Source organism: Anopheles coluzzii, chromosome 2, assembly GCF_943734685.1.
Source record: "Anopheles coluzzii chromosome 2, AcolN3, whole genome shotgun sequence".
Taxonomy (NCBI): domain Eukaryota; kingdom Metazoa; phylum Arthropoda; class Insecta; order Diptera; family Culicidae; genus Anopheles; species Anopheles coluzzii.
In genome coordinates this window covers 13800016-13818157 of record NC_064670.1, presented here as the reverse complement: position 1 = coordinate 13818157, position 18142 = coordinate 13800016, and the positions used below count along the sequence as shown (strand labels likewise).

At 53.1% G+C, this 18142-nt stretch overlaps 3 protein-coding genes across 4 annotated transcripts in view; 1 reads left to right on the top strand and 2 right to left on the bottom strand.

Moving 5' to 3' along the window:
• The window catches only part of LOC120961588 (serine-rich adhesin for platelets), an 83100-nt gene extending 77732 nt beyond the window's left edge, over nt 1–5368 (bottom strand). The window contains exon 1 of the mRNA XM_040385392.2: nt 4721–5368. The gene's annotated coding sequence lies outside the window, so the exon portion shown is untranslated. The remainder of the gene's footprint in view (nt 1–4720) is intronic.
• A 722-nt stretch (nt 5369–6090) lies between these two features.
• On the top strand, nt 6091–11154 carry LOC120961592 (leucine-rich PPR motif-containing protein, mitochondrial). The gene is made up of 2 exons (XM_040385414.2): nt 6091–6180; nt 6277–11154. Exon 2 carries the CDS (start codon nt 6283–6285, stop codon nt 9469–9471), a length of 3189 nt encoding a protein of 1062 aa, XP_040241348.2. The 5' UTR covers nt 6091–6180; nt 6277–6282; the 3' UTR covers nt 9472–11154.
• LOC120961594 (zinc finger FYVE domain-containing protein 1-like) lies at nt 10060–17956 on the bottom strand. Of its 2 annotated transcripts, none has more exons than XM_040385419.2 (6): nt 16428–17956; nt 13424–14736; nt 13080–13278; nt 12701–12998; nt 12271–12444; nt 10060–12209 (listed from the first exon to the last, which is right to left on the bottom strand). In XM_040385419.2, exons 1-6 carry the CDS (start codon nt 16473–16475, stop codon nt 11707–11709), a joined length of 2535 nt encoding a protein of 844 aa, XP_040241353.2. In that variant the 5' UTR covers nt 16476–17956; the 3' UTR covers nt 10060–11706. The 2 variants fall into 2 exon arrangements, with proteins under 2 accessions (XP_040241353.2, XP_040241355.2); XM_040385421.2 differs by having other exon boundaries at nt 12271–12375; nt 16428–17955.
• Between the last annotated feature and the right edge of the window lie 186 nt (nt 17957–18142).

Below are 18142 nucleotides of genomic sequence, written 5' to 3'. Positions count from 1 at the left end.
TGAAGAATTGCAGGAAGCATTAAATTAATGTACCACATCATATCGTGTGTGAGTGTGTGTCTATGTGAGCGGCGCGCTTACATAGTTGGAATGGATCTGCAGGAAGCAGCAAAAGTTGCGTGTCTGTTCCGGGCACAAAGGAAAGGCCGTAAAAAAGGGTCTTCCGAGGGGTCAACGGATCACTGCCATCCTGGGAAGCGGATCGGGAAGCGCACCATTCTGGGGCAAAGGATAATCGCCGTGCTGCAGTGTGATCCTTGCAAGCGATAAGCGATCGTGCAGGTAGTTTAAACGGTTCTTCCCTTCCCCGTTGAACAGGTTAAACGTTCTAATGAGTTGCGTCCTTCCGTTGAAGCGGGAAGACCATGCAACTATCATCGATTCCTCTTGTTTTACTGCAGATCATGCACGATCGTATGCTGCCGTGTTGGTTTCTTTTCGTTCTGAAGGTGCGATCACTATTCCGAGTCGCTTCCAGTTGGTGTTGTTTCAAAAGCTTTGCTTTCGATATTACACACACAGTTACACCGGCAAGAATATACACATCTTGCAACCATAAACAGCGAATTAATTACGACGTCCGGTACTGCAGTGGAAGATGATGATGGAAACTGCATATGCCATCCATTATCCACACGGGCATTATGAGCAGTGGCCGTGGAAAAAAACGACAATTGCAGCGTAGACGATCGCACACAAACGTTGGTTACACTAGCAAAGACACCTTTTCAGGCCCTACAGGTACCCACTTCCCACTTCCCAGACTCCCAAGATATCACATCGCACCCGGGCACCAGGGCTATCCGACATGACGACAGCGAGATCACGTTGTGGATGTCCAATGCCAAGACAACGTAACCAACGTGCGAGCGAGCTGCGGCGGCAGTAAGACCGATGCACATCCTGTCGGAACAGACGCAATGCATTAACCGAGACCGAGCAGACCGCTGCTTCTCTTTCCCTCTGGAATTTTTTGCCACGACCATGGTGGTGTACGAATGCAAAAAAAAAAACAAAACAAGAAGCTATATTTTGCCATAAACACCACCCACACATTGGACGGGTATGGGAGCCATACTTATGATGCACCGACCAGACGCAATGCAACCGACGCCGCGGGCGGAAGTGCACTCGATGCACTCGAAAACGTTTTGCACCTGTGAATCATGCACACGCTCGTTCGCGCTAAAGTCGCATGCATGTTTTTGCAAATCTTAAGTAACCTTCTCCGATTGATGGGAGTGGAGAGGTACCGGGGTCTAGGAGATCGGAATAGATCATTCAGTGTATTGTATAGTTGTTTAGTTTGCTTTAAGCGAAGAGCGAAGCACCGCTTCTTTTCGAGAGTAATTCTTTGATTCTTGATGTTGATATTAAATCTTAGATTAGATAACATATTAGTTTAGTTTATTATTTGTCTATAACATTTTAAATGCCTAATTTTTCATCCGCGGTTCTGCAAACCCTGCAAATTACCCAGTGTTATCGAAAAATAAAGCAAACGTTTCACTCGAACTCAAATAAAGCTACATTTCTGCATCATTGTCGATCGTATCACACCAATCGACGCTCGAGAGCCCTTTTTGGGAACACAATTCCTTACCCTCCCCCTTCCCACCCATTTCTCAGAACATCGGGCACCCAGTTTAAACCGAGCAATTGATCAAGCGAACTGTCAAACTTACAGCGCCATCTAGCAACCATCGACATAGTCCACACAAACACACATGCGCTACTACTACACGATTAGTTGCTAGTGTGTCTATCTGTGTGCGTGTGTTATTTTGTGCAGCTGACTTGTCACATCGATTCACGCTGGGGTTGCGGCGCACGTGCACAAGGAAAACGTCAACACCAACAAAAAAAATAATTCCGTATCGTGCTTGTCACAAACCAAACAAAAAAAAAAGTGGACAGTCACAGCCACTACCAAACATTGGGGGATGACTGTCCAGACAACATTCGTCACCGAATAGCAACCTCCCTTTGTATGGCGGTCCGCAACGTAACGTAACGGTCGCGTGGTTCGATGACGTAAGCCGTTAAAGAGTTGCACGGTTAGATGTAGATGAATTGGCTTAGAAGAATCCTACCCTGCCTTACCTGGTACCTGGACGGCTTAATCGTTCTAATTTGATTCCTTTCCGGATCTCACACGCAACAACGCACTTCCTACCTTAGCTTAAGCTGACTGTCACGAGCAACGGTGAGTCTTAGGTTTTGGCCAATCCACCAACCCGCAAAACGGCAACAATAACAAAAAAAAATCCCTCAACAAAAGGCACACTTTTAAACGCACGATCTCGCCAGCGTAAGGAAAAGGAACGATCTCGGCTGCTTTCTCAAACAACCAACCAACCACCGGTTGCACCTTGTTAGGTCCGCGTGTACCGATCGAGGCCATACGCCGCCTGGTTGGTTCAGAGGTTTCGAGGGATGAAAGAGAGAGAGAGAAAGAGGAGCAAAAAATAAATAGAGAAGGGATGCGTTCTTCTTCCATGGGCTGTCTGCGGGTGTGTGTGTATGGGTGGAAGGTCCGTACACAATACAAGAATTAAAAAAACACGATCAAAAACAGTGACAACACAAATAAAAGCAACACCAATTCTATCTAATCTAGCGCCAACGATTGAAACCATCGGGGTCCCGAGATATGTTTCAGAGGTTCTTCTTTTAATTGATTATTGCTGATGGTCGTTGCTGTGTTTGCCAATTCACCAACAATCATTGCAACAACAATCGAATTGCGCTCAAATTCCGATGCTTGGCACACACTTGTCACTATCGCCAAATTAGCGTGGCCGTAGCAGCACCAACGCTGCTCAAGATAACGTGCATAACTTGCACGGAACGGTGCCGTGGATGCCTCTGCTACCCAGGAAAGAAGGTTGTAAGATGAGGTGGAGGTGGTTTTGATCATACACACAGCTAGAAATAGACCTTCTAGCGGTGACCGTGCTGGCAAGGTAGTGGTAGTAGTAGTGGCAGCAGTAGTAGTAGTTGTAATGTACACCGATGATGTTAGACTGCTCGTTTGTTTGGGTTGGTTTCGGTACCGACGCCAATGTTAAAATGTCCGTGAAATCGATCAACGCACAATCGGAACCAATCGATTGGTGAAGCAGCAAAGGGGAGCAGCAAGTGGGCAAGCTTTATAACGGAGAGAGAGAGCGAATAGAAACTGCAAATCTTTTACTACATGTCCTTTTAAAATTGTGTGTTGTTGTAATTGCGAAACTATGGGCGGAACTTGGTCTCCAAAAGCGAGATCGTGCATACGATCAGTAAGCAACACACCAAGCAAAACCCGTACACTAAACATTGAAATTTGATACTATGCTTTGACAGCTGTCAAAATGGCACTGCAAACAGCAATACACGTGGTAAGGGAACGACTTAAAAAAAATGGAAAACTAGTGCACCAACTCAATCAAACAACCCTCTAACCGACCAGTAAATCGGCGTATCTATTTTAGCAGATTTAAACAACAACACAAAACTGCTCGAAAACGGCGTGATTCTGCAGATGAAGGCAGCGGCACCACCAACACCTAGACGCATCAGCGACCCAAGCCGCCCCGGGGCGCGCGTCTTTTACGCAAACGAACTGTGCGTTTTGTTGCGGTGCGCGTTTCAAATAGTTGTGCTGCCGACGATTTGCGCCCCACAAGGACACATACACACACACACAGGCGCGGTGGTGGAGGTGGTGGCGTTCTACGCCACCAGTACGTGGCTGGTACTGTACACAGGGGAGCAAAGGGGGCCCAAAAAATGGCCCCCCTCCGCACAACACTGCATCTCTCTGTCTCTCTCTCTTCCTCTCTCTCTCTGTGTATCGTTCGATTGTACCCGAAAATAATACCGGCGAGGGGGGGGGGGCGCCGCCTGAAATGGTTCATTTATGCTGTATCTCTACTCCCCCCCCCTTCCCACAAGGGGGGACCCTTCCCACAACACACAGCAAGGGGAGGTTGATGGTGAGGGGATTTTGTTAAACCAAACGTTCGGGTGTAATGGCGGCCGGTGTATATCACATGCTCTTCCGCCGTCGCCCCACAGGTCGCAGCCCGTACACACACACACACACACACACACACACACACGTACCACACGGGCACACATGTGGGCAGGGTTTCGGATGTGGTTTTGTTGTTGTTGTTGTTGTTGTTGTTGTTGTTGTAAGCTATCAGCCCCCCCCACGGGGGGGAAACCGATGATAGTGGAATGCATCACGGGGAATCAAATTGAAATGTGCATTAAACGGGGGGAAAGGGGGATGATCAGCTTCCCAACGGCACTACTACCACTGCTTCTCTAGCTACCTTTCGTGGTAGTGGAAGAAACTACTATTTCCTCTACATTCTCGCTCTCTCTCTTTCACACACACACACACACGCCTCACCCATGGATGGATTGGTTGCTATGGGCAGCTGCGGCAAAGAAGAAGCAAACCCTGAACCCATAACAACACATGCACACCCATCATCATTGACGAACGTGTGTTTCGTTGCGTAGTTTGCTGACGAGCCCTTACGGGAAACTGGTGGGGGGGGGGGGGGGGGGGTCGACGCCGTTTTAACCCATTTCGATAAAGATACGCTTGTGCACAGTAGAGGGGGCCGGGGTGGTGGGAATGAAAGTTTAGTTAGATACAAACTAGATGATTGGGCACGCAGGGGGGTGAGAAACTGCACACACCAGTATTGAACACTCTTACCTGATAACTGCCAGACGTTCTTCGGCAAGCCAGTCGTACACACACACACCACGCTAAGTACAGTGCGTACAGTAATTGTAATGCAATCCCCTAACTTTGCAGCACGCCCGGTTTCTTCCGCTGGAAAACCACGCGGACGTGTACACTGTAGCCCACACGGCTAGAAAATTCACACCAACGTGCACACGCTCTCTCACACACACACACACACACGCGCACACAGTCACGGCACGGTCGCGTTGTCCACGCGATGGTCCCGCAATCAATCCCGTCCAAAGGTCCGCCCCTGCCCAACACTCAACACACCATGGGAGAAGCTTTTGGGTTTGGTGTTTGGGCTTGCTTCGATTTCACTTTCCAGACACACGCGCACACAAAAACGGGAAGGGCGATTTTTGGAGGCCAGAACGCGTCCTCAGCCTACTACTACTACCAGTTCTAGACACTTCCTTTTTTCTGCACAATCACACCGCACTGTGGTTTGCGGATACGCAATAGACGACGGGAGAGCGTGTTGGTTAGCGGTTTCCTGGCCCGTCCCACGCGTTTCCGAGTCGTTTGTGTATGTTGCACAGCGTCCGTCCGTCCGTAGAAAGAACAAACACACAAAGAAAGAAAGAAAAAATAGTTAGAAACGAGAGCAGCCGCACAACCGAGTTCACGATCCGGGTGGCGTTTGTGCCGAGCGGTAAATAAAGCCGTGGCCCCGTGTATCGCCTCTGTACGGTGCGCGATCAAGAGGAACGGAGTACACGCACACGCACACTGTGAGAAAGATTGGCACCGGCGGCACGTACACACACCCCCGGCACAGCACTGTAATGTCATTCGCGGGCGGATGGCGGATCTGTGTTTTTGAATGAAAAGCGATGCAGCTTTTTTTTTGAATGGAGCGTTTCATTCGGATTTCACTTTCCTGCCTCGGGCGGGGGCAGCGTAGCAAACAATGGCAAGCTTCGCGGAAAATTTGCCTGTAGTTTGTGAAAAAATGCTGCACCCTGGTCTTTGTAGGGGGGAAAGACATCATTCTAGCTTCTTTTCATTTTTTTCCTTTGGTTTCTATTTATATAACGCATTTATTCGTTTTCTTGCTCTTCTTTTTAACACTTTTCCAAGCGTGACCTGAAAAATCGTGATCTTCTCAACGAAACTTCTCATTACCATCAACAATGCAGTGTTTGATCATTCTTTCCCATTTGCTTACCTTTCCGCAGGCACAAATTAGCGTAAAGTTCACGCAACTTTTTTTCTCTCCTCGCCACAAAACAAATCCAAACAATCGGTTTGTTTACATCACCACGTGCTCTGTCCGACACCGGGACGCGACGTCTCACGCACACACACGCACACAGTCGCGCTGTGGCAGCTGACACTGACGTTTCTAGCTGTCAGTGTGGTGCGCGATTCAAAACAAACCAACCCCCGGCGGCCTCGACCGAGCAGCTTTTGCACACGTTCATGTAATCACTTTCCGAGCGCGCGCTGCACCGGGCGAGCGACTTTTGCGTTTCGTCCGTTTTCGTGACCGAGTGCTGTTCTTTCGCTTTTTCTTTCAGACCGCAATGAATCACCTTCGAGTGACCCTGCTGAGGCGGGTGGTGGTGTGCCAGCGGGCCGCCCTACAGTGTGCTGCCGCCGGTTCGTGTTACGGTGCCGGAGTGCTGCAGCAACACACCGTACCGTTTGCCAGACTGCTGTCCCAGTCCGTGCGCCACTGCCAGACGGTCCCGTCGGCGAAGCAGCAGGAATCAACGGCCCACCAGTCCGATCGAGCAGCAAAAGCGCCATCCGGCAAGCAGCAGCAAAAGCCGGTCGACAGTGTACGGCTGGTGGACGAACTGCGGTCCGATGCGATCGTGTACCGGCGAGTGCAGCTGGAAAAGCTGAACCAACTGCTTGCGAAACCGTTCGAAATACCGGCCGATGCGTACGAGTTTTTGCTCCAGTGCTGTGGCTCCCTGCTCTGTGCGGAAACGCTCGAAACGCGCATGAAGGTGTTCGAGCAGTTCTGGTTCTATCTGGGCGAACCGCAGCAGAAACACTGGAAGGTGCTGCTACAGGTGTACCGGGAGAACGAGCGCACCATCACGGACGTGCCGGCGTTTCTCGCGTCCATGGGCGACACGGTCGAGAAGGATGCCGACCTGTACCGGGGGCTGCTGGGGGTGCTGGCCGAGAAGGGAGACATCGCGGAGATGAAGCTCGTCGGGGAGATGATGAAGGAGCGCAACCTGCCGCTGACGGTCGACGTGATCAACCTGATGATACGCGGGTACGGCCGGGCCGGCGATCTGGACGGCGTGCAGATGGTGCTGGAAACGATGAGCGCCAGCAGCGTGTCGGCGAACGGCGAAACGTACGGCGAGCTGATGATTGCCTTCCTCGAGGACGGTATGGGCGACCGGGTGCTGAAGATGGTGCGCGAAAAGGGCTCGCAGCTGCAGGAGCGGCACGTGCTCGAGCTGCTCGCCCTCGCGCTCGGTGCGAAGGTGCAGCCGGAGCTGGTGCGCGCCCTGCTGAAGCTGCTGCCGGAGGAGCTGACCGGCGACGGCCGGATCCATCCCGTGCTGCGCAACGTGCTGAGCGGGCTGGTGCGGGCCGGCCATCTCGACGGCATGATGGCACTGCTCGACGACCTGCCGGCACCGCAGTTCCGGGCGAACGAAAACACCGACGGCTACGGGACGTTCCTGATGGTGGAGATGCTGCGCAACGATGTGCCGTTCGATCGGCTGAACCGCTTCCTGCAAAGGCTGGTACAGACGGAGCGCAATGCACGCGCGTACCAGGTCGCGTGCGAGTGCGCCGCCAAGGCGGGTCATCCGTACTTTGCGCGGCTGCTGGCGGCGCTCGCGCCGCTCGAAGATCTGCGCCCGCACTACTTCTGGCCACTGTTCATGCAGCGCACCAAGACGGATGGGGAGGCGGGCGTGCTGGGGGTGCTGCAGACGATGCGCAAGCTGAAGGTGGACCCGGACCAGGAAACGCTCACCCAGTACGTGCTGCCCAAGCTGGCCCTCACGCTGAAGGATTCCCGGGCGGCGCTGAAGATTTTCGAAGCGTGCGGCGTACGGACGGCCGTACTGATGACACCGTTCATATCGCACCTGCTCTACCAGAACCGGTTCGACGAGGTGCTCGAGATTGTGCGCCTCTACCCGACCAAGCTCGACACGGAGACGCTCCTGTGGCCGCTGATCCTGCAAGCGAACGTGAACCGCTCCGGCGCCCACCAGCGCAAGCTTGCGGAGGTTATACGCGCGATCGGCGAACGGTCGGCTGACACGCGGCACGATCTAGCCGGCCAGCTGCTGCTCGAGCTGATCAGCAACAAGAAGAGCAAGCACGACGCGGCCAGCCTGCGGGCGCTGCTCGCCGAGTTCGACCGGTTCGAGATCAAGATATCGCGCATGGCGGCCGGCGTGCTGAAGAACCATTTCGGGCGTGCGGGGAAAGCAACGGGTGCGAACGAGGGCGAAGCGACCGATGCGCTGCTGAAGAAGGTCACCGACGACCAGCTGACCATCCTGTCGAAGGAGCTGTTCGACACGATCGGTGTGCATCCGCGCGACATGAGCTACGACGAGCTGGAGTGCCACCTGGTGGAGCTCGAGCAGAAGAAGCTGAATACGCGCGGCGTGCTGCGCCGCCTGCTGCAGCTCAGTGTGCGCGAGGGCCGGTACAAGCGGGCGCTCGAGCTGAAGCAGAAGTGCGACCAGGCGAAGGTGGACCAAAGCTCCGGCATGCTCGCGTCCGTGGTCGAGCTGTACACGAAGGTGGGCAACCCGGAGCAGGCCGGCCGCACGCTCGAGCAGCTGCGCAAACAGTTTCCCGGCTTCGTGGTGGACGAGCACAAGATACTGGACTACGCGGCGCTGCTGGTCGAGCGCGGCCAGCTCGACGGTGCGAAGAAGGTGCTGCGCGAACGCGCAGCCGGCGGTGGTAAGCTGCGCGGCGCCGACGAAGGCTCCACCAGCAAAAACGTTTGGAATCTGCTCACCAACACGGCACAGTGGGCGGCGGCGGCCAACGCCAAAGGCGAGCAGGGTGGAAGTGCCTCTCCCAACACCACCCAACAGCTGCTCGATTTGCTCGTCCAGCTCGGGTACTGTAACTACGACAACGCACTGCTCGGGCCGGTGCTGCGCGAGTACCTGCTGGCCGGCCACCGGCGGGCCGCCATCGACGAGTTCAAACGGATCGCCACCGAGAAACGGCGGACACCGTTGCAGCTGGAAATCATGACGCTGCTGGTGGAGCTTACCAACGGCCAGCAGCAGGAGGACATTTCACCAGCCGAAGCCAAAGCGCTGCTTAGCGAAACGATCCAAATCGTGTCGCAAATTCACGGGCCAGTCAACACGAACAACACGCTGATCGTGGCACTGGCGGTCGGCGGCACCGAGGCACAGCTGCGCCGCATGCTTATCAATCCGGAGGTGCGCGTCAACCACGAGTACATCCTCACGCAGTGCGAGTTTCTCGTCGGCAGCGGCAAGCTCGAGCCCGTGCTGCGGTTGGCCAAGTGCGCCAAGGGGCTGGCGAATGTGCGCGAGTCCGACTTTCTGCAGCTGGCCCTCGGGCAGTACGTGCGGGACAACAACTGCGAAGCGGCCGTCCAGCTCTTCCAGCGGCTGCTGGACGAGGGCGACGAGCTGAAGATCACGACCGAGTTCGCGCGCAAGCTGTCCGATCTGCTCGAGGCGAACAACTACGAACTGCCGGCCGGGTTGCAGATGTACCTGAAGTGATGATTGAGCAGGGTCGGCAGCATGGACGTGTAAATAGTTTTAGTTATTTTTGGTTTTTTTTTGCTTAGCATAATGCCCGAACGTACTTGGCACAGATTAGCCTAAGTAATCGCAATAAAGTGCATAATCCTTATGTAGGGTAAGAGAGAGAAAGAGAGAGAGAGAGAGAGAGAGAGAGAGAGAGAGAGAGAGAGAGAGAGAGAGGGGGGGGAGCGATCGACAGTAGAATAAACTCAATCATTGTTGCAAAGAAAAATGAAATTAAGTTTTCCAATTCCTAAAATAGACACGCGCTGCTGTTGTCGTCGCTTGACGTTGTTTTCAACTAATTAGATCGATTGTCGCACCGATCATGCTTGGTGCTATTTTTATGCATCACGAACAATGTTGATCGATCGGTTTCGTACCAGAGCTCGATGGATGGCCGACTTGTGGGAAGCATGCGAAGCGAACTTGCCCACTAACACAAGTACTCAAACAAAGCCGGTTTTCTGGACACGTTGCAGCAATAAGAGGAACAACAGCAGTACATACAGTGAATCAAATCCAATGCTGACCGTTTCTTTCAAAAGTTATTGCTAAAAATAATAAAGAAAAGAAAAACCATTAATTTATTCTAAAACTGTGCCATTCGAATTCTTCTGAAGAGTTATCGAAATATATATATATATATATATGTATATGTATGTATCTTTATCTGTATATATCTGTTCAATATATATATGTGGTTTTATGTGTCCGTACAGTACATAGTAAGATGCCACACGAAAGGACTGCCGGAGGGACACGGGAGTGTTGTTCTGCTGGAAGAAGGGGGGAAATATCAATTACTTTAACTACACACTATCCGCCACATAAACTATGTTTACGCGGCCGCGCCATGGCGCAATTGCTCCGTTTTGCTTCCCGGGGTTCTTTTTTTTTGTTGTTATCGTAATTTGCCAGCAAACAGATACACACGGCTAGATCCGTGTCACTCGCGTGCTCTTTTTAATCACGCAAAAATGGTACAGAGAGTTAAATTCAATCGCTTATGCTCATTACATGTGTTTTGAGTGTGTATTGTGTGTGTTTGTGTGTGCATTGCAACACCAACAGTGTACTGAGGTGTACATATAAATACCGGATGGCAGCATAACCGTTATTTTGTTTTGGTTTTTTTATATGTTCGTTTTAGGAAGATGATCGCGGGTGGTTTGTTTTGTGGTAATTTTGATTCTGGCCGTGCCCGATCGGGCGATCGGGCGGTTTCTTTTTTTGTAGAGTTTTAAAACCATTTCAGGTTTCCTCGGGATGATGAAACGAAGGGTACGATGGTTAGCATCATTGATCGTCACCATCATCCTCATGGCATTCGAAGTTGTGTCGCATCAGCATCATGAAGAAAGCGAGCGAACGTGCAACAAATTTCCAAACCTAATAAAGCCCTGCTTTGTTTTTCCTGCTACGCACCAGATCACTCTTTTTTAACGCCAGTACAGGTTTAGTTGAGTTACGAAAATACAAAACATCTATGAACAAACTGAACAAGCAAGGCATCAAATCAACGCGGAAACGATTTAAAGCTAAACAGTTCTATACTACACTGTTCCTTCAACAATCCCTCTCCACTCATTCAAATACTAGAGTCTTTTCCGTTTTCGCGCCACAGTCTCTTCAAAGCCGAACCAAATAAGGTGTACACAGGAAAAAAAAAAACAAAATTAAACAAACAATCAAAATCATTATCAATATTCATAAGCTAAGAGCTAGTAAAAGTGTTTGAAAACAAAGGTAAATATCATCACATTTTTGGTCGTTCGGCAGCCGTGCCCTAGAATGCCACGCTGTCGCCACCACCTCAAGCTTGAAGCGTTGTTGTCGTTTGTTTTGTTTTTCTTTTGGCTAAACACACACATTTGTTGTTTTGTCACTAACCCCCCGCCTACACGGGTGGAAATGCAAAACAGGGGAAGAGAGGGCTTGAGAAGAAGCTTGAGCTTTTGGGGGCGGCAGCCTGGTGCCGCGGTGTTTTCTTTTGTTTGGAAGGAAGGATATATCCAGGAAGGTTTCACATACATTCACGCTAGCGCGGACAACGGAAAGCAAGCTACAAATTGTACTAATAATTTGCTAAACGCTGGGTGTCAACGATCCGCGAGAACGGGTTTGTGGGGTTGGGGATTGGAAACGAGTCTCTGATAGAAATATTACAAACTACTGGTAGCAGGCAACGTGCTCGCCCTAGGAACGCGCCTAATCTTCCGCCGTGTAGCAGCTGTTGCAGACGCGCACATCACTCAGCCAGCCCCGTTTCGGTACGGGCCGACGGTTCTGCGAGCAGCCGGCACAGACCGCATTCCCACACGCCCGGCAGTGGTGCCTCCGGCGATCGATCGCCGAACGGTACGATGCTGAGCCGGCAGCCGAACGTTGGGCCGCCGGCACACCAGCAACGCCAGCCTTCGGGGGAACGGATGCGCCACCGCCCGAGGTGCGTAGGGTTCCACCGCCCGAACGGGCCACCGGGTCGGCGGCACCGCTCTCGCTCCGCTTGGCAGGCGACGCTGCTGTCGCCGGTGTCGATGTTCCGGAGGCATGGGGCGCTACTGCTGATGCTGGGGCGGCAGGTTGGCTGGCAAGTGCTGCCAGCGCGTTCAGCTCTTCCGGCGAACCGAACAGCAGCTCGCAGATGTAGCAGTTCGGTGCCTCCGCATCCGGCACCCAGTAGGATGGGCGGGCCGATTCCTTGATAAAATCTACGCGAAAACAGGGCACGTTAGAAGCATGACAAAAACACACACACACATAATCACACACCTTTCGGGTACTCCAGCACGGCGCCAATGTTGCTGATCGTGTTGATGACTGCCTCGCCGTAGCGCCGCACCAGCACGTTGTTCGCCTCGTCGATACCATTATTGCCTGCAGAAGAAGACGGCACGAGGAGGTCAGCCTCATCAGTAAGCGCTTGGTCAGCAACTTCTTCCCGCTCTGTGCCGCGGACGGGATGGACGACGTGAAGGGAGAATCACGATCGCGTGTCATCGTGTAACACATCGCCACCATCATCACATCGCACGCACGGCGGATCGAGAAGTAAATAGGGAAACACAGAATCGTGCAGCAGCAGCAGTCGAGCCAGATTCAGCACAATTTTGAACAGCAACGTTGCACAAATGTTGGGGGGGGGGGATGGGGTGAGGATTTTCCCGGACCATGCCACTGTCTATCTACGTCTCACACCTACCTGCATTCCGGTGCGTTTGTTCCGGCGAGTGATGGCGGTGGTGAGGATGGTGGTTCCCGTTCGATGTCATTCCATTCACGGCTGCCCCCGGACCGGCCAGCCCTTCCGTGCCCACGGTGCCACCGTTTCGGCCGTCGTTCCAGCAGCTGTTGCACACGCGCACCGGATAGTTCCAGCCGCGGCTCGGTACGGCCATCTCGTGCTTGGAGCAATGGTTGCAGAACCCTTCGCCACAGCTGCGACAGTGATGCTTCTTCAGACCCAAGCGCTCGAAGTTGCTGATGCATCCTTTGCAGTGCTGTTTTTTGGGACGACAATGGAAAATCTCAATAAAAACAACTATCCATTTCCACACGAACTTTCCACAAAGGGCACTTACAATAATCTCACTGTCCGGGCGCCAGTACGCGGGCCGTATTTTGTCCGTTACCCACGATTTGACGAGCTTCGTCGGCTGTGAGCCAACGCTGGCCATGGCATCGGTGATGTAAGCTACCCCGTCCAGCACGAGCTGGGCCGAATGGGTCGGGCCCTGCAGCTGCAGCCCGCCATCGTTCCAGACGTGCACAATTTCCGTCCTGAAATGAGTGTGGGGGAGAAAAAGCCAAAAGCGTTAAAAAAAAAACGCTTCCCTATCGCAACGCTTCATGCGTTGCCGTAAGGGCGCCCTCTCGCGGGAAAAAGAGGAAAGCAACCCGTACGTCGCACGACGAAACAGCTTACCGTACTGCGTTCTGCTCCGGCGGCTTGTTCCCGTACCAGTGTTGCCGCGAGCGGTAGATCTCCCCACAGTGCGGACACTCGATGACGGAGCCGCTCCACGCGTACAGCGCCAGCCCCATCCAGGACGAGTCGTTCGACTTTTGCGTCTTAATACTGACCACCACCTGGCGCCCGTTCACGTAGCACCGGTTGCACAGGTACACCTTGTTCTCGTGCTGATGCTGGTACTTGCAGCTGGTGCTGCCGCACCGGTGGTCCTCCTTCAGCTCCAGGTGGCCCATCGACAGCTGGCAGCGGGCGTCGCACGACTTGCAGTACGTCGTGCAGGTAAAGTACTGCTCCGGGAAGGCGTGGAACGGCAGCGGGCTCAGCTCGCCGTTGAACTTGTTGTTCAGCGCGAGCAGCGCCTCGAACACGACCCGCGGCAACCGGGGCGAACGGACGGCCGTGTTGCGCACCTCCTTCTCCCACACCATGCGCAGCGGTTCGTAGTTGGTCGGCGGTTTCGAGGTGCGCACGCCCACGTACCGCAGCGAACTGAACGCGCTCAGCTCGAGCCGCAGCTTGGCGAACCGTTCGCGCAGTATGTCCTCCTCCTTCTTTCCATCCTCGTCCTCCTTCAGCACCTCCGTGTTGTGCGTTTCGTGGAAGATGATGACGGCGGGCCCGAGCGCCTGGGGCGGACCGGGCAGATCGAGCGCCTGCAGCGCGCCGGAAAAGTACTTCGTGAACGCTTTCGACGCCGTGCCGAGAAACTTGTACATGTCCGTGCGCAACCGTTCGGCGCGCGTGCGATAGATGATGATGTCGGAGATGGCCAGCACTTTGAGCAGCATGCGCATCTGGCGGTTTTCGTTCACCGTTTCCCCCAGCAGCCCCTCGGTGTCGAGCGCGAGGACGTTCTTTTGCCGCTGGTACGCCGCCCAGATGCCCATCGTGCAGGACGCCTGCTCGGAGGAGGTTTTAAACACGTCCCGGCCACCGAACAGGGCGTGATTCATCGTGTGCGATTTGCCGTCGCCCGTGTTGCCGAAGATGGACACGACCTTCAGCTTGGCGTCGGGCGATACGGACAGCCGCTTGCAGAATTGTTCGGCCGAGCGCACGCATATCCGCTCTTGCTCGTCCATTAGCAGGAAGCTGCGCTCCTTCTTGGTGCCGGCAGTATCGGTGGGTCCGCCCGCTCCGTTCATGGCCGGCGATCGCCGATCGTCGATGTCGTCCGTGTCGGTCATGTCGAGGGTAAGCGATGTGAACGGACCGGACACCACATCCGGCGGCTGCACTGCGAGCGTTCCATCCGTCGTCGGTGGCTGCGAAGGGAGAGAAACAGAAAAGAATGTTAAATATATAAAAAAAAGCTCGTTTTAATAACTAAACTCTACTGTCTGAGTCCAACCGGTTACGATTTAGACCCAACGCTTCCCTACCATGTTGAACGAGCCCACCGCTGGTAATGAACCCACGGCGGTGTCCCTAGAGGCAGTAAAATCAACACCCAAGTCGCAGCTTTAATCTTTTGCGTCATCAACTGTTTGCATCGCCACTCGCTTGCAATCGGACGACCTGCTACTACTGTTATCAAAACTGCTGCCCACGGCCTCATGGACACGGGGTGTGGTGACGTGCCCCGCGAAAAGGAAACAAATAGAATGATTACATGCTAACCTCACACTCAGACCCCCCTCCTTGTGGGAACGATCCTACCACCATGGTGAGAGGAGGGGGGGAGGGATCGATTAGGGGCCACACCAGATTGCGCAGCGAACGGCGATCGCGCAAGGCTCGCGCGGTTGTTGCGCGATAACAATCGCAACAAGGATTGGTACACCACACTAGGCACACGTTCATTTGACCCCGTTTTTTTTCAATTCGGTGCAACGGCGTTCGGGCCCCGGATGTACCTGTTCGAAGGGTGGTGGGGCCAAGCAATGCAAGCGACGCAAGAAAGAAGACACACTTCCGATAGGGTGCAACAAAGGTTCCGGAGCCAAAACAGCTGAGAAAGGGCGCGTTTTTTGTGTTGTTGTTTCATGATAACTTTTGTTATTGATCTCACATTATGCTTGTGTAGCAACATTTGCTGTCGGAAGCTGCTCGGAACCACGACTCCACAAAAATCAATTTTAATTCCGCCTAAGTAGGTCGCTTCAGCGCTGCCGATTGTTGCTGAGGAAAGTGTTTGCTTTTTAAAGCTGCTGATCGTACGCTCGTGTAAGTTCATTTGTTTGATGCCCGTTGAAACGGAAGCAGCGCCAAATGAGTGGTTGGCGCCTTTTGCATCACACTCGCCAAGCGCTGCAGCGCCTTTAGAACCAAAGTTGAGGATCAATGTCATGCGTAGAATATTAATTCGACCAGCGCAGGGGGGGCACGATCATACCACCTCCTTCTAAAACTCCATCGCGCGTGGTGTGTGTATGTGTGTACCAACCATTTGGCCATCGGAAAGTCCTTGAACATCGAACGCTCTCGCTGCTAGCGCGTTCGCGTAGAAGGGAACGATGGTTTGGCTGGTGCGCGTGGCGCTCGATACGCAACGCACAGTGGATACGCTGCTGCTGCTGCTGGTTTTGTTTAAGACCCCCTCCGGCAGCACAAAGCATTGCTTATGGGGCATCGTTTTTACCACATGTTTGTGTTATGTGGTTTTTCTTTATCGTGTGTGGTCAGGCACCAGGCATTTCAATTGGTTTCTACGGTACGGGTCAGCGCCTATCTTAATTCCTTCACACCACCACGCAGTGGTAAACAAACTCCCTTTTGGGGGAGGGGGGAGGGTAGCATGAAGTTCGACAAAGGGCTGCAAAACCGCACACACCCACAAACTCTCTCTGTGCACACACCCACCCGCACACAACGCTGGGAGTTCTTCGCTGTTGGTAACGATGGGGGATGGTCAAAGTAGGCCAAACGCCGAGACGCATTTCGTGCAGCGTGTTGCTTGCCCTGTGAAAAACGAAAAAAAACCCGTTTACCTAAAGGTACCCCCTTTCGTCCTTACCTTATCACTGATCCACGAAAGGCTCTCGGAGTCCTCCGCTTGCATCATGGTTGCAGTTGCTGTGCTGTTGTTGTCCCCAGCGTTTCAAACCATTCGCTCCTTCAAGAAACCGTCAAACAGGGTTCCACGCGCTAGATGCTCCAGGTGGGGCACGTGTGGGTTGTATCTGTGTGTGTGTGTGTGTGTGTGTGTGTGTGTGTGTGTGTGTGTGTGTGTGTAGTGACACTTTCTCCCTGCGCTGGGCGCTGTCGCTGATGATGGATGGGAAGGATCGCTGAGTTTTCCCTCCCTCCCGAATGGCCTTGAGTGAACCCGCTTCCCTATTGTGCACCCTTTCTTATCGTGCAGAGGGGGTTACTTTAGCAAGAAAATTCACACACGCACACTAACACACACTGTTCACGGGGAAACCAGAAGGCTTCCTCACCATCGCCAGCAATCGCGTAAACGTAAACATGCAGAGCTTTGCCTGCCTGCCGTGCCTGCCGTGCCTGCCGTGCCTACGCTGCCTGTGCGCTAGCGGAGTGTCGCTTCGTGACCTTGGCTGGTCAAGAGGCTGCTCCTACTCTGTGCTCACTGTAAAGCCTTGCTCGAGCGTTAGACGGAAGAAGAGAGACAGAGTATGAGAGAGCGAGAGCGACCGCGCGCGCATACGTCAATTAGACAAATCGCGTACGAAAGAGCGAAAGAGAGAGAGGGAGCGTTGTAGCACCGTACGTACGTTTGTGTTAGTCGCACTGGGAAACGGGTGACGGGTGACGATGGTGGGGATTTGATATTTCTACTACGCAACAGTTCCAAACGGAAATCCTTCACGCCACTTCCGGTTCACGAGACGCACAGACCTGCAGGTAGCAGGAGCTATTTCACTGGGTAACACTATACCATTGTCAGCATGGAAGACACACGCCCCACGGACAAGGGGTTATGGCGAACATGCCCACCGTCCGAAACGGGAGGACGGGGGAGCAATTTTGTAAACAAAGAACTCGCACTCGCTTGCAATGGGGGTTCACATTACCGTACCTATTTAAACTAAACGCATACACACCCGCGCCCACACACACGCGCACACTTCTGAGCTGAACTAATATTGCACTGAAAATGGCAGTACTCCGGGAATTAAAATCACAGGAAAAGATGCACCCCTGGCAGGGCAGCAACAACGCCTTCTACGATCGCACCCGTTGAGCACAAAGAAAACAATCGCCCTGCACGGGCCCCCGTCCTTCTATTGCGCCGAGCAGCAGCACCTCCTTGCCCCGTCCAGGGGAGGGTGGGGAGTGATATGGATTTCCTCGATGAGCTGCCTTTTCGCTGGATCAATCTTTACTTTTCCGACGAGGCTATTCTGGAAAACACTTCACACAAACGCCTTTTGTTGCGTCGTCCAGTCGCGTATCAGCGATGATAAGCAGGTTTTTTGCACCTTTTCTTTCGGGTGCTTCTGTTTTTCTTCGCTGATTCACACGCACTGCCTCTGCGAGTTTTTTCTCCTCACTCCCGAACATGACACTTCGCTGCTTTGCAGGGTAGTGTTGGTGAGATCGGGCTGTATCAATAACAACACAACTTCGCCACTCGGCTCAAGCCGGCTCGAAATGAGCTGTCAAAGGTGGATTGAGCACGGTTTGTTGTTGTTAAAAGTGGAACAAATTTATTTCCCAACTCTTTTGCTTTTTTTTGTTTTAAATGCTTCGGTTTTAATCCGATCA